At 46.2% G+C, this 15326-nt stretch overlaps 1 protein-coding gene across 1 annotated transcript in view; it reads right to left on the minus strand.

Moving 5' to 3' along the window:
• Positions 1-11073, minus strand: part of pnpla8 (patatin-like phospholipase domain containing 8) — a 62777-nt gene extending 51704 nt beyond the window's left edge. The window contains exons 1-2 of the mRNA XM_063217663.1: positions 10915-11073; positions 8995-9224 (exon numbers count right to left, since the gene is read on the minus strand). Of these exons, the coding sequence (XP_063073733.1) occupies positions 8995-9224; positions 10915-11017 (333 nt within the window). The 5' untranslated portion in view covers positions 11018-11073. The remainder of the gene's footprint in view (positions 1-8994; positions 9225-10914) is intronic.
• Positions 11074-15326: the final 4253 nt, after the last annotated feature.

Genomic DNA, 15326 nt, shown 5'->3' on the forward strand with positions numbered 1-15326 from the left:
GTTTTTGAATGAACCTTCCAATGATAACGGTATTTTTTAAAATAATAAAAAAATTAAAATGCCCAAAATGCTCTGTTCCAAATTATTACGCAAAACAGTTTTGTAGCGTTGTAATACAAATTTCTTTCTTTTTTTCCCATTTACATCAAAACAGTTGGCATTTGGTACCTTCTAAATTACATTTCGATGTTCAAAACTTGGTCATAAGCTGTAACTGGAATGCTGCGTTTAACATTGAAGTCAATGGCAGGGCATTGCATGGAAATTATGGAAGCCCAGATATCCTTGATGCTTTGCTCTCAGCTGTTATTGTTTGTTTGGTCTGGTGACCCACACTTCACTCTTCAATATACCTGTAGATTTCCATGCCACGTGTAGGTGCTTTGGAGGTGATGACATTCAAACTCACCAGACATAGCATCCCATTCATTTTCAATGGCGTTTTATGTCTGGTGCGTTAGAATGTCATCACCTCCAAAGCACCTAAACGTGGCATGGAAATCTACGGGTATATTGAAGAGTGAAGTGTGGGTCACCAGACCAAACAAACAAAAACAGCTGAGAGCAAAGCATCAAGGATATCTGGGCTTCCATAACTCCCATGCAATGCCCTGCCATTGACTTCAATGTTAATCACAGCATTCCAGTTACTAAGACAAAGAGCTTATCACCAAGTATTGAACATTGAAATGTAATTTAGAAGGTACCAAATTCCAACTGTTTTGATGTAAAAGGGAAAAAAAGAAAGAAATTTGGATTACAACACTACTGTTGGAAAGGCCAGGGTTTGTGCATGTGCCCCTGTCGTGATCCTCATTAATATTCATGGTTCACGTGCACAGAGTGTGGTAGGTAGTTTATTCATGTTCCCGGGCACGAGTTTAAGTCCGTTAGTTGAGTTGATGCCGCTTGCTGCAGAAGTCCTGCCGAAGTTTGCCTTTTCCTGTACCACACACACACACACACACAAATGCCTTTTTGTTACCTTTAAAATATTAATAATTTGGAAACCTATTCAAGAAGATTTATTTGGAATTACATTCAAGTGTACCCTGGTGCTTTGCTGTGCTGCATTTATTGTATTCATCTACCACCAAGAGACTTTCATTAAACCCCCTTTCATTTCACATTGTTGTCCTGTGTTCTGACCGACACACCAAGGAGACACGCACGTATTTCCCAATTTCCTAAATACAGTCCACCCTCTAGTTCCTGAGCTACGCCCGTTGCAATAAAGGTCCTTCGGTGCGGATTTTCGTGTCAGCCTTGGAAAGAGTTATATCCTGAAGATATGCATCCTGATTCACCCCAACCAGAAGTCGTCAGGCCTAAACGCCAGATTCATCCACCTAGATATCTTGAAGACTATGATCTGACGGGTGGCCGAAGACTTTCCCTCCCATTGCTCCCCTCAGCAGCACAGCACCAGCAAGCACAGGGTACTGAAGAGACGCTACAATATATGCCAGATGACCTAATGGAGGCACGGCATACTTCAAGAGCTGAAACGCCTCACAGACATGGTGAACTGTTGCTTCCTCTTGACGAAGACGGGTTGCATCCTGCGCTACAGCACAACGTGGATCCAATGCTGCCTGACTTAGGCCGTCCTAGTCCTTTTCTGTCACAGATTGACCATCATCCACCCATGTCTCCCTACCACGAACCATGGGAAGGGCAGCAATTGCAGCCACCATTAGTGCCTACTAGCCAACACAGTTTCCAGCCCATTACTGAGCATATACAGCAAGATTCTCTTCATCCTGCATCCAGACATGCATCCCCGCTACCTCAACTAACACTTCAGCGACCTCATTCAACTCCAGCAGTGCAACGGACGCTTCCACCTTCTCAGCCCACCATCAACCGCCCAATGCAGTCATCTCAGACAACTGGTCAACAGCCTTATTATCCTTCCTCCTCTCAGCCTACGAATCCTGGAGAACCCACAGACAGAGACCAGATGTTGACTGACTTCTTAGGGAGAATGATGTCAGAGCTGCAGATAGTGAAAGACCAAGTTGCATCCCTTTCTCCCATTAAACATCCACGTCCATCAGCTAGTATCCCACTGTATGGTCACTCCTCAACTAAGCCAACCAATCCATACCGACTGCAGCCTCACCAGTCATTTACTCAAGCACCTCCTGGCTTCCAGCCCAGTCAGCCTGCATTTGCTGGTTATCCCCAACCACAGATGCCACCTCCCCAACCACAGATGCCACCACCCAGACCTGCGTATGCTCAACCTCCACTGTTAGCACCGCAGCCTCGATACCCTCCACAGCAGCCATATCCTACACATCCCGTACAAGCGCCTACATACCCCAGCCAAGAGAAATCGTACAGGGGTCCTAAAGCGACAATACCCAACTTTGTCACCAAAGATCCTGGCGAGTTCACTCGTCTAAAGAGAGCCCTTGACAATCTCCTACCTCCTGACTCTACAGAGTTATTCAGATACCAAATTCTCCTGGATCACTTGAAACTCGAGGAAGCACGTCTGGTGGCAGATTCTTACATGAACTCTCCCTTCCCCTACTCTCACACCATGGCTGCATTGACTGAGAGATATGGCCAGCCCCATAAGCTAGCTCTCAAGAAAATTGCCAGCGTGATGGATTCAGCAGATGTGCGAAGAGGAGACACTGCTGCCTTTGAGAGATTTGCCTTGGAAATTAGAGCTCTTGTCGGCATGCTTGCTACTCTGGGTCCAGAAGGCGCAGTGGAACTGAGATGTGGTTCCCATGTGGATCGTCTCTTGAGTAAACTACCAGCAGAGATGAGGTCAGAGTTCCGTCGCAAGATGGGAAGAGGACGAGGAACAGTGTTCACACTCAATGACCTGTCACAGTGGTTGCACTACGAGGCATGGTGTCAGGAGACGCCTGCTACGAACCCAGACAGAGGGCAGAAAACAGTCCCAAAGCCTGAGCGCAAGCGCGAAGCGAAACCCACAGCTCGCTCCGCTACAGTACTGCATGGAGCCAATGAAGTGTCCAAGCAACCAGCAGCTGACTCAGTCACTACGTCAGCTGACTCCGCCCAGAAGAAAGCCACATCACAGGCATTCTGCCCATACTGTAATAGTAGCGAACACTACCTCAGCCAGTGTACAGTGTTTAAAGCCTTCAATAAAGAACAGATGGCTAACTGGATAAAAGCCAACCATCGATGCTGGCGGTGTGCACGCACTCACCAGGCTGCGCAGTGCACACTGAAGAAGCCGTACAGTATCTGCAAAGGTAAGCACCTCCAGATGAGGTGAATGCCAAAGACGCCAGCCCCAAAGAGCCTCCAAGCCTGGTGAGGTCAGCCACTGAAACCCTCTTCCTGGACCAGCCTACAGTCAGTAAAAGAGTCCTCCTGAAGGTTGCCAAAGTGCTGATTCGCTACCAAGGGAAAACTCTCGAAACCTACGCAGTGCTCGATGATGGATCAGAGAGAACCATCTTGCTCGCAGCTGCTGCGCTTAAGCTGGGCATGCAAGGCTCAGAAGAGAGTTTGACACTGAGAACCATACGTCAGGATGTACAAACCCTCACTGGTTCCACAGTCTCCTTCCAGCTCTCTCCTGCAAACCAGCCTCAGAAGACATATCAGATTAAAGCAGCCTTCACTGCTGAGCGCCTTGGACTCGCTGACCATTCGTATCCTGCCGCCCTTCAGAGCAAGTACAAGCACCTTCAAAACCTGCCTCTGCAGCCCTTCGAACATGCATCACCCCTGCTACTCATCGGTGCGGACCACCCCCATCTGATTACACCCATCACACCTGTTCGTCTCGGACCATCAGGTGGCCCAGCTGCCGTACAAACCCGGCTTGGATGGGTGTTGCAGGGTCCAGTCTGTCTACTCCAAACACAGCTCCAGTCACCACAGTGCCTTTTCCTTTCCTTGAGTCCCGCCGAATTGGAACTCAAAAGAGATGTGGAACGCCTCTGGCAACTTGATGTCCTGCCTTACCGTTGCGAGAAGCAAGTCACAAGGTCAAGGGAGGATCAAGAGGCCATAAGCTGTTTGGAGGCCAAGACAACCCGAGTAGAGGTGGATGGAGTCCTTCGTTATGCCACCCCGTTGTTGCGCAAGGCCAGCACTCCCTGCTTCCAGGCACCCAAGGAAGCTGTCATGCCCAGCCTCAGGAGCATGGAGAGGCGTCTCGCGAAAGACCCTGGCAGAGCGGAGATTTACAATGTAGAGGTCAAGAAGCTAGTGGACGCGAAAGTGGTGACCAAGCTGTCCTCCGAGAACACCCCTACAGGGGAAAGTTGGTACATTCCCCACTTCATTGTCAATCACAATGGCAAAGATCGGATAGTATTCAACTGTTCCTTCAGATACAAGGGTCTCAACCTCAACGAAGCCTTGCTGCCTGGTCCAACCCTCAGCCCCTCCCTCCTGGGAGTTCTCCTTCGGTTCAGGCAGCATAGTGTGGCCATCAGCGGAGACATACGAGGTATGTTTCACCAGGTATTACTCCTGCCTGAAGACAAGCCTCTGTTACGCTTCCTATGGCGCGACAGCAGGAGAGACGACCCCCCCGATATCTACGAGTGGCAAGTGTTACCCTTTGGGACAACTTGCAGCCCTTGTTGTGCCACCTTTGCTCTACAGAGACATGTCACATCCCACAGCACGGCAGAAGAAGACGTCAGATTCTCTGTGGAGAAGTGCTTCTATGTTGACAATTGTCTCCAGAGCTTCAGAACCAGCCAAGAAGCCCGCCATCTGCTCGACAAGCTGCGAGACCTCTTAGCATCGGGAGGATTCGACCTCCGACAGTGGGCCAGCAACAAGCCAGAGGTTGTTAGCCACCTCCCACCTGATGCTAGATCTGCCAAGCTGGAGCTATGGCTCTCACAGGACAGAGCAGAAGCAAGAGAATCCACCTTGGGCTTGAGTTGGTTCTGTGACACAGACACCCTAGGCTTCAAACACAGGCCTGTGTCTTACAATGCCCCTACAATGAGAAACATCTACCGAGTGTTGGCCACTCAATATGACCCGCTTGGAGTCCTCCTGCCCTTTACCACACGAGCAAAGGTCATAGTCCAACAGCTCAGGGATAAGCATCGAGATTGGGATGACCCCCTGCTCCCTGAACACCTTCTGCAAGCCTGGATAGAGTGGGAGTCCGAGCTGACATACCTACCTCAGATGATCCTGCCAAGGTGCTACTTACCATCCACACTGGACAACCCACAGGCGACCCACAACATCCATGTTTTCTGTGACGCCTCAGAAAAAGCGTATGGGTCTGTGGCTTACCTGCAGTCTACAGATACTGATGGCAATGTACACCTAGCCTTCCTCCTGGCAAGATCACGTGTAGCTCCAAGAAAACAGCACTCCATGCCTCGGTTGGAGCTCTGTGCGGCTCTCACAGGTGCTCAACTAGCCAATGTCCTCCTGAAAGAGCTTACGCTGCCCATCCAAGAAGTCACCTACTGGTCAGACTCTACCACTGTCCTCCATTGGTTGCACTCTGAGTCCTGCCATTTCAAGGTCTTTGTAGGCACTCGAGTGGCAGAGATACAGGAGTTGACCGATCTGAAAGCATGGAGATACGTAGATTCTGCCAGAAATCCTGCAGATGACGTCACTAGAGGGAAGCCCTTGGAGCAGCTATTAGGCGCTAACCGGTGGATCCAAGGACCACAATTCCTCCTGCAGCCACCAAGCGAATGGCCTTCAAATCCTGTCGAACCAGCTGGAGATGATGACACAGAACTGAGGAAGACAGTTTTCTGTGGGCTAACCCTTACCCTTCCACCTGTCACCGATGGGCGCAAGCATTCCAGCTGGCAAGACCTGCTGCAAGCAGTAGCGGAGGAGCTTCATGGGGCGGCGGGTTTGACTGGTCATCCTCCTGCAGATACCTTCAGAGAAGCAGAGCTCCTAGTGCTGAGGAGAGTCCAGACAGATGGTTTCTCTGAAGACTATCAGCTCTTACAAGAGGGAAAAACAGTCACCTCAAGTAGCCGACTACTCTGTCTATCCCCTGAGTTTGACCACGTCACCCAGCTCATCAGAGTTGGAGGTCGATTGAGACATGTAGAAGGATTGGACGCAGACACAATCCATCCCATAGTTCTCGATCCTAGCCACCCTAACACTCGTCTCCTCATAAAAGCCTACGATGTTCAGCTGTGCCACCCAGGACCCCAACGTGTGTTTGCAGAACTCCGTCGGAAGTTCTGGATCCTCAGAGGAAGGGAATCAGTACGTAGGCACCAACGAGCCTGTCTAGACTGCTGCAAATGGAGGTCCAAACCAGCCAGCCAGAAAATGATGGACCTTCCACCACCTCGACTCAGGCTGTACAAACCAGCATTCCATTCTACTGGCATGGACTGCTTCGGCCCTCTCTTGATTAAGATAGGGCGCAGAAATGAGAAGAGGTGGGGCCTGCTCTTTAAGTGCCTGACAACCAGAGCGGTCCATCTAGAGATCCTGACATCCATTGACAGCGACTCATTCCTCATGGCCCTTAGACGGTTCATTGCCCGTCGTGGTCAGCCTGCCGAACTCTACTCTGACCAAGGCACTAATTTCCGTGGAGGAGAGTCTGAACTCAAAGAAGCCTACAGCAACCTGAGCCATGACCTGCAGCAACTCCTGGCCAAGCGACAGATCAGCTTCCATTACAACCCGCCTGCAGCTCCCCACTTTGGCGGAGTATGGGAGCGAGAGATCAGGTCGGTCAAGACTGCCCTATATGCCACAGTGGGCTCAGAGACTGTGACCGAGGAAGTCCTCAGGACTGTCCTCACTGAGATCGAGGCCATAATGAACTCAAAGCCGCTGGGATATGTCTCAGCTGACCTAGCAGATCCAGACCCGGTAACGCCCAATTGTCTCCTCATGGGGCGGCCAGATGGTTCCCTACCTCCAGTCATCTATCCGGAGTCAGAGCTGCTGAGTAGACGGAGATGGAGACATTCCCAAGTGTTGGCAGAGAGATTCTGGTCAGCCTACATCAAAGACTACCTGCTGGGACTACAGACCCGAGGGAAGTGGCAGAATCCTTCCCCAGACGTCGAAGTCGGCATGGTGGTCATGTTGATCGATCCCCAAGTACCCCGGTCTTCATGGCAGATCGGCAAAGTGGTCAAGGTCTTCCCCGGCGCCGACGGACGGGTGAGGACAGCCGACGTGAAGATCCACGATCGAGTCTACACCAGGCCCATCGTCCGCCTGATCGTGCTTCCAGAGATCACCGACGCAGAGGACAACCCTGATGACCCCGACCCTGATTGACTTCAGGGCAGCCTTTCCAAGGGACAAATTTAGCCACAAATTTGGGGGCGGCTGTGTTGGAAAGGCCAGGGTTTGTGCATGTGCCCCTGTCGTGATCCTCATTAATATTCATGGTTCACGTGCACAGAGTGTGGTAGGTAGTTTATTCATGTTCCCGGGCACGAGTTTTAAGTCCGTTAGTTGAATTGATGCCGCTTGCTGCAGAAGTCCTGCCGAAGTTTGCCTTTTCCTGTGTGCGTAAATGAAGAAAATACCACACACACACACCCAAATGCCTTTTTGTTACCTTTAACATATAAATAATTTGGAGACCTATTCAAGAAGATTTATTTGGAATTACATTCAAGTGTACCCTGGTGCTTTGCTGTGCTGCATTTATTGTATTCATCTACCACCAAGAGACTTTCATTAAACCCCCTTTCATTTCACATTGTTGTCCTGTGTTCTGACCGACACACCAAGGAGACACGCACGTATTTCCCAATTTCCTAAATACAGTCCACCCTCTAGTTCCTGAGCTACGCCCGTTGCAATAACTACAAAACTATTTTGCGTAATAATGTGGAACAGAGCATTTAAAGTTTTTTATTATTTAAAAAAATACCGTTATCATTGGAAGGTTCATTCAAAAACTTTTAAATTGTACTCTAATGGCTGATGACTTGAAAATTATGACGACTGTCATTTGTATTGATTATTTGGGGAAACAGCGAAAAATGTCATTTGCATAATAAAGTGGAATGCGGTGTATGTGTCATGTACCCCCGCCTAAGCCTTTTCGTTGTGCCATGAGTACCCCCTAACTCATGTTTTACATCGACTTTTCTATTCCAGTGTGACTATGTTCCATGCATTTGTTAAAATTATTTTTTTTCCAAGTACCCCCTGCAGTGTGCTCGTGTACCCCTAGTGGTACACGTACCCCTGGTTGGGAAACACTGCATTATGGGATGGCCAGGAGCAGGCTAGACGAACAGGTGCAGGAACACCTCCATCACATGTCCACTCTACTTGCCATTACTCTACTCTACTCTACTCTACTCTACTCTACTCTACTCTACTCTACTCTACTCTACTCTACTCACTCTACTCACTCTACTTGCCATTACTCTACTCTACTCTACTCTCTCTACTTGCCATTACTCTACTCTACTCTACTCTCTCTACTTGCCATTACTCTACTCTACTCTACTCTCTCTACTTGCCATTACTCTACTCTACTCTACTCTCTCTACTTGCCATTACTCTACTCTACTCTACTCTCTCTACTTGCCATTACTCTACTCTACTCTACTCTCTCTCACGTTGGCTTTACTCTACTCTACTCTACTCTACTCTCTCTCACGTTGGCTCTACTCTACTCTACTCTACTCTACTCTACTCTACTCTACTCTACTCTACTCTACTCTACTCTACTCACTCTACTTGCCATTATTACCTGTGTCCAGTCTACCTGTTCTGAATAGCACCTGAGGCTAATGTGGAGTGTAGTGTAGTGTAGTGTTATGTAATATACTGTATTGTAATGTAATGCAATGCAATGTGTAGTGTAGTGTAATGTAGTGTAGTAGTGTAATGTTATCTTGTGTAGTATAATGTGGTGTCATCTGTACCTGTTCAGGTGCTGTGCTCCTCTCCTGCTGCTGTAATGTGTAGTCCTTGTGTAGTGTAGTGTAGTGTAGTGTAGTGTAGTGTAGTGTAGTGTAGTGTAATGTAGTGTATCGTCATCTGTACCTGTTCAGGTGCTGTGCTCCTATCCTGCTGCTCCTCCTCCTCCCTCCTCCTGGTCTCCTGCTCCGCTGTCTCCATGGTAACGGCGTGTGGCATGACGACGGTGGCGGTGGCGGTAGCGGCGGCGGGCTCCTGTGCGGCGGCCGTGATGTTGGCGGTGACGCTGGCGTGGAGCTCCACGGCGCCCCCTTTACTGCCCGCCCCTGCGCTGGCACCCACGGTGACGGGGGCACCTGTTGTAAAATATAACAATATAATATAAATTCTAGGGGTGTAACGATATCGAACCGAACCGGCGTATCGTACCGAAAAGACCTGTACCGAAACAAACTGCTGTACCGAAAGATTGAGTAAAAGGCTACTCTGTTCGTGTTTTCACATTATGCTGCTACTACATGCAGAGGCTTGTGCAGAACCCTGAGAGAGAATGAAAGAAAAAACAGGTGTAGAGGCTTGGTCTTTGTGAAACATTGAGGAGAAAGTACTATTTCTTACACTGATGAACTATTTCTTACACATTGTACACAACCTGCTACTTTGGGTCGGAGATTTCATCAGTGTAAGAAATAGTACTTTCTCCTCAAGGTTTCACAAAGACCAAGCCTCTACACCTGTTTTTTCTTGCATTCTCTCTCGTTTGTATTTTGACAATATTTTGGTGAAATTTACGTGCTGAGGAAGAAAATGGTTTTCTATTTTGTTACCATATACTGTACCGAAAATGTACCGAACCGTGACCCTAAAACCGAGGTACTACCGAACCGTGATTTTTGTGTACCGTTACACCCCTAATAAATTCTAATATGATAACATAAAATACAATACAACGTAATGTAATTTAATTAGAATAATAATTTAGCATAATATGAATGATGAATATAATATAATATAATCCAATAATGCAATGTAATATAATACAATACACTGTAATATAATGAAATACAATGCAATATAATGTGATAATAATAATTTAGCATAATATCATATAATATAATGTCATATAATATAATGTCATATAATTCTAGAAGTGCACTAGAAGTGCAGACCTCTGCCAAGAAAGCAGTGTGTTAGAACATTTGACTAATTAATATAGGACTCATTTTTTTCCAAGTCTTTCAAGGACTTCTTTTTGTGGAGTTAGAAACTGGAATGTAAAAATCGCCCTGTCCACAATGGTGAAGAATCTTTAAAAAAAAAAACTGGATCCGGATTGTCATCTTGTTTGCGGATGTAATGTAATATAATATAATATCGTATAATATATAATATAATATGATGTGATTTGATATAATGTAATGTAATATAATATAATATAATATAATATAATGTAATGTAATGTAATGTAATGTAATGTAATGTAATATAATATAACATAATATAATATAACATAATATAACAAGTAAGAGAGAAGTGGGCCTTTACTCACCGCCCAGCTTGAGGCGTGAGATCTTGTTGAGGATGTAATATAATATAATATAATATAATGTAATGTAATGTAATGTAATGTAATATAATGTAATATAATATAATATAATATAATACAATATAATATAATATAATATATTGTAATATAATATAATGTAATATAATATAATGTAATATAATATAATATAATATAATATAATATAATATAATATAACATAATATAATATAATATAATATAATATAATATAATATAATATAATATAATATAATATATGATGTAATAATAATATAATATAATAGGTAAGAGAGAGCTGGGCCTGTACTCAATATTAATATAATATAATATAATGTAATATTATTTAATGTAATGTAATATAATGTAATATAATATAATATAATATAATGTAATATAATATAATATAATGTAATATAATATAATGTAATATAATATAATATAATATAATATAATATAATATAATATAATGGGCCTGTACTCACCGCCTGGCTTGAGGCGTGAGATCTTGTTGAGGATGTCGGTGCCGCTGACGGTGCCGCTGACGGCCTTGGAGACCGAGTCCAGCGTGCTCTTCAGACGCGACATGCGGAGCGCCGGGAACCGGAACCGTGACGACGAGCTGACGCAGGCAGGGGACACGTGACGTCTCCGCGCTTCAGAGCCTCATCAGCCGGGGTCACCTCGAGGGGGAACAGTAGGGTGACCTGGGGCGGTGGGGGTGGGGGTGGGGATGTCACCTGGAAGGGGAACAGTAGGGTGACCTGGGAGTGGGGGTGGCGTCACTTCGAGGGGGGGGATTCACCTCAGGGCGTCAGTAGGGTCACCTGGGGGGGGGTGGGGGGGGGGGGTCACCTGGGTGGGGGGGTTGTCACCTTGGGGGAGGGGGGGGTTGTCACCTCGGGGAGGGGGGGGGTGTCACCTGGGGGGGGGGGGCGTTGGTGGGGGGGGGTTGTCACCTCGAAGGGGGGGGGGGGGGGGGTGTTGTCACCTTGGGGGGTCAGCAGGTCCAGTTATGGCTCTGGCTGAAGGTGTGTGTCCATCTACACACAGCGGGGTGGAGGACAGTGGAGTCCTTTACTATGCAGCTGAATGACAACGCGTCTCTGCTTTCCATTGAGTGGCCCACAGGCGCACTGTAGGCCGAGGCTCCTGTCATGAATTGGAAGTCTTGTCTTGTGTACAACAGGATGATTACACAGTTGTCTGCAGGTGGGGCATCTGAAAAAAGGAAGATTTTGGAATCAGAAGTAATAATAATAATAATAATAATAATAATAATAATAATAATAATAATAATAATAATAATTGCATTTGTATAGTATTGTATCATACAAGGCATGCAATTCAAAGTGCTTAACAAATGGGAAAAAAACATCATTGTTAGAGATGGATTTAAAAGGAGAGGTAGAGAGGAGAGTCAGAAATAGCAAGAAGGCAGAGGAAGAAGAGATAGATAGAGATTGTAGAGTCATAAGGTCCACGTAGGTTGGGACAAGGATTCTTCGAGGCGTAAGGTCCATAGTGGCTGGGTCTAGCAGAAGTCATAGATAGTCACACAGAATTTGTGCGCTCAGAAGCGGCCCCTGGTGGCATCAGTGGACCAATAGGAGGGCAAGCAGGGCATTTGCTCCTGGAATAAGGGCCCTACTGTAATGATGCATAGGTGGCCCTATTGTGACCATGGCCTGGGCCGGATTAATGCACAGGCTAGATATGGCTGCAGCCTAGGGGCCCCCACCTGCCAGGGGGTCCCTGGTTGACCAAAAGTGAATAATTGCAGAATTGTGCATTTGCCCCTGGAATAAGGACCCTACTGTAATGATGGATAGGTGGTCCTATTGTGACCATGGCAGATTTGTATGGGGGGGGGGGGGGGGGGGGGGGCTTCTCAGTGCAAATTATAAAAACTCATCAATGGCAATCTACATGCACACTTGAATCCAGTATCTATCTCACACTGGTGCTGTGCAACAGACCAAAATACCAGGCTGAGATTCTGGACAAAACTCCACTCTCACGTGCGCTCACCTGGCTCCACAAGGAGTTGTTTATCGTTACCATAGCAACCACCTAGCAGCGCCACTCAAAATTCCTCTACAGACCGAAACCGTTACAGACACTTTCTAACAAAACGCAGAGCTGACCGTGTGTTAAGTCGTTTCGATTTGTCAAACAGCCAATCATGGATACGGAATCAAATAATATATTTGAAAAAGCAAATGAACTCGTCGAAGATGTCATCGAAACGGCAAAAAACATCGTGGGCTGCATGCCAGTGGACCATGGCGCCCAGTCAGACAACTACGAGATGAAGAACATCAACTGGGTAACCTGCAAAGATTTCACTATTGATATGGGCAAAAGGCAAATAGAGGAGTATATTGCCACATGGGAAATTCACTCTAGCTGGCTGTATGATTTAGAGTTTATCCAACAGACTGAGCTGGAATATCAAACCCAATATCATTACAGAGCGCAGTGGAGCGTCCCGACACGAAGAAGTCCAATTCCTAGAGGGACAGCTTGTGTCTACTTCGTCATCGAGATCTCCAAAATCAAACCACAAACTCTCCCTGTGGAGGTCTACTTCTTCGTGGAATCAAACAGACTCACACATCGTCCAGGAAAGACGAGGTTCAGGGAGAAATGGCTGAAGGACGTCATTGAGAGCAAGGCTTTTCTGCAGGAAACTGTCAACTTCTGAATCTGAACTGTCATCTTACTTGCCGAATGTCAACACATCAGTGCTGTTAGCATTAGCAAGCTAACTTGAACATTGGACACTGAAATGACTAACTAGTGTTAACGTTAGCGCAGTAAGCTAACGCTAAGAGGCATTTTACATAATTGAATATGACGACCAAACAACACAGATCTTACAACCGGCAGTCGAATATGTTTCCCGAGATTAAAGTAAAACATTTACAAATGTACTGAACTTTTTGCAGTGTTATGTTTGAGTGCTAGCACCATCATTGAAAGCAGTCAACAGTGACTGGCCTGCTAGCTATATTTTCGTTTTGTTATCTTGTATTCAGCCATAACGTTACTCTGCACACCCCGCAACGTTTTCTGTAGTGTTATAGTATTTCGAAAACAGTTGCTGGCTGCATGCAATATTTACAACTTCACAAAAAGCCGAGTAAACTATCCTGGGTACTGCTGTTAGCTTGGCATTGGACGTTAAGTGAGATTACAGTGGGAGACGAACATAATGCAAGCAACCTCTCAGTTTGCATTTAAACATCTGTCTTGCATATACTGCAGTTCACTTGGGATGCCTCACAATCATAACTACCAGTGTCAGCAGGCGAAGATTGCAGTGGTTTAATTCGCAGTGCTATAGCAGCTACTTGGCTTGACTACAGTAGGCTAATGTGTGTGTGTGATGCCTAGCATGTTTATCATCATCAGCTAGCATTGTCTTCACATCATTCGAATATCAACGAACGTAATCATACTTCTCTCAAACAATGCAACTGCATATTTGATGCATAAACAAAACGTACCCTCAGTGATATTTTGAAGAAATGAGTTATGCGTGATTCAGCGACCGGTCCTCGGACTTGATGATGACAGGTGAATGTCAGGTTGTAGCAGTTTCCATCCGCAGCTGGTGACAAATAATAACCACTGTGGCCCAGTTTTAAACATCTGGGCCAAAGTTTGCGTTGTGTGTGTGGGTCAACTGCACACAGTCGCAGTGTTATGGAGTGACCTATGCCCTAGTCATTTTCCACGTGTGAGTGAGAGCCTGTTCTCCCCTGAGCTTCCCTCCCACTTCTGTCTGTCCGATACAAAATCACCCAGATGATCAAGGAGGCGGAGGCTTTTCTTTGCCAAGCGGTACCAAGTTCAAAACAAGACGGTTCAGAATACTAGTGGCATTGGGGTGAGAGTGGAGTGTCATGCCATGCTGAACTTTTTAAGGTATTCAAAACAACTAACTGGGTGGGCAGGTGCCATTACCAGGCAGTGATCCCTACATTTTTGTTTTTGTTTTGTCGCTGAAGCGCTTCGATAGTTGTTGTTATGCATTTTTTTGACCGCTGGGTGGCGGCAGACTACACGATAACATCCTATGTGTAAAAGGCCTATAATGACTGGCTGCAGGCTTGCAGCCGGGTCAGTGGTGACGCCACCACTGAACTGCTCCGGGTCCGGGACAGTGTCGACGTCACACGCGATGAAGTGGACGATGCGGCAGATTCGCGTCCCCGAGGGGGAGTTGTGTTACTTTGGCAACTGAGATAGCAAGCTTGCACTGCACACAATGTGTTTTTATTATTATTATTATTATTATTATTATTTTCTTATGTAGGCCTATGCCTAGGCTACATCGTCTTTCAGAAAAAGAAAAAAATGCCTCGGCTATATTTGACAGACGGCCACGTCATATGTCGTTAATCTTTAACTTTAATTAACCCAATGAAATGGCTCTGGTCTAGATATTTTCCATACACCACCGGCAACATTATAATGTTAGGAATGTGGCAGAAGTATGATAACACAACTCGTCCCCCTCGGGGACGCGAACCTGCCACATCGTCCACATCATTGCTATCCCAAAGAAAAACAAGTTACGGGGTTAACTTGCTGAGCCACGATGCTGCTTGATCAATTTGTTTTGCCTTCCAAATTTCAACCACCAGCAAAGAGGTGTTGGTCTGTTTTAATGTTCCACGTGATACTCTGTTAGTTGGCCTTTCGTTTCTTTCCCGGCACACACTACAGTTATAACATTACGTGGTGTATCAATAAACCACGAAAAATGCCATATAACCTCGGCTACTCGAACAAAACAAATGTTACAGAGTACAGACAGCCTTTCAGCGAAACAAGCCTTTAGCAAACTGAAGGGCGACTAAGCTTACTCCACGAATCGTGTTGCACA

Source organism: Engraulis encrasicolus, chromosome 15 (genome assembly GCF_034702125.1).
Source record: "Engraulis encrasicolus isolate BLACKSEA-1 chromosome 15, IST_EnEncr_1.0, whole genome shotgun sequence".
Classification (NCBI taxonomy): Eukaryota; Metazoa; Chordata; class Actinopteri; order Clupeiformes; family Engraulidae; genus Engraulis; species Engraulis encrasicolus.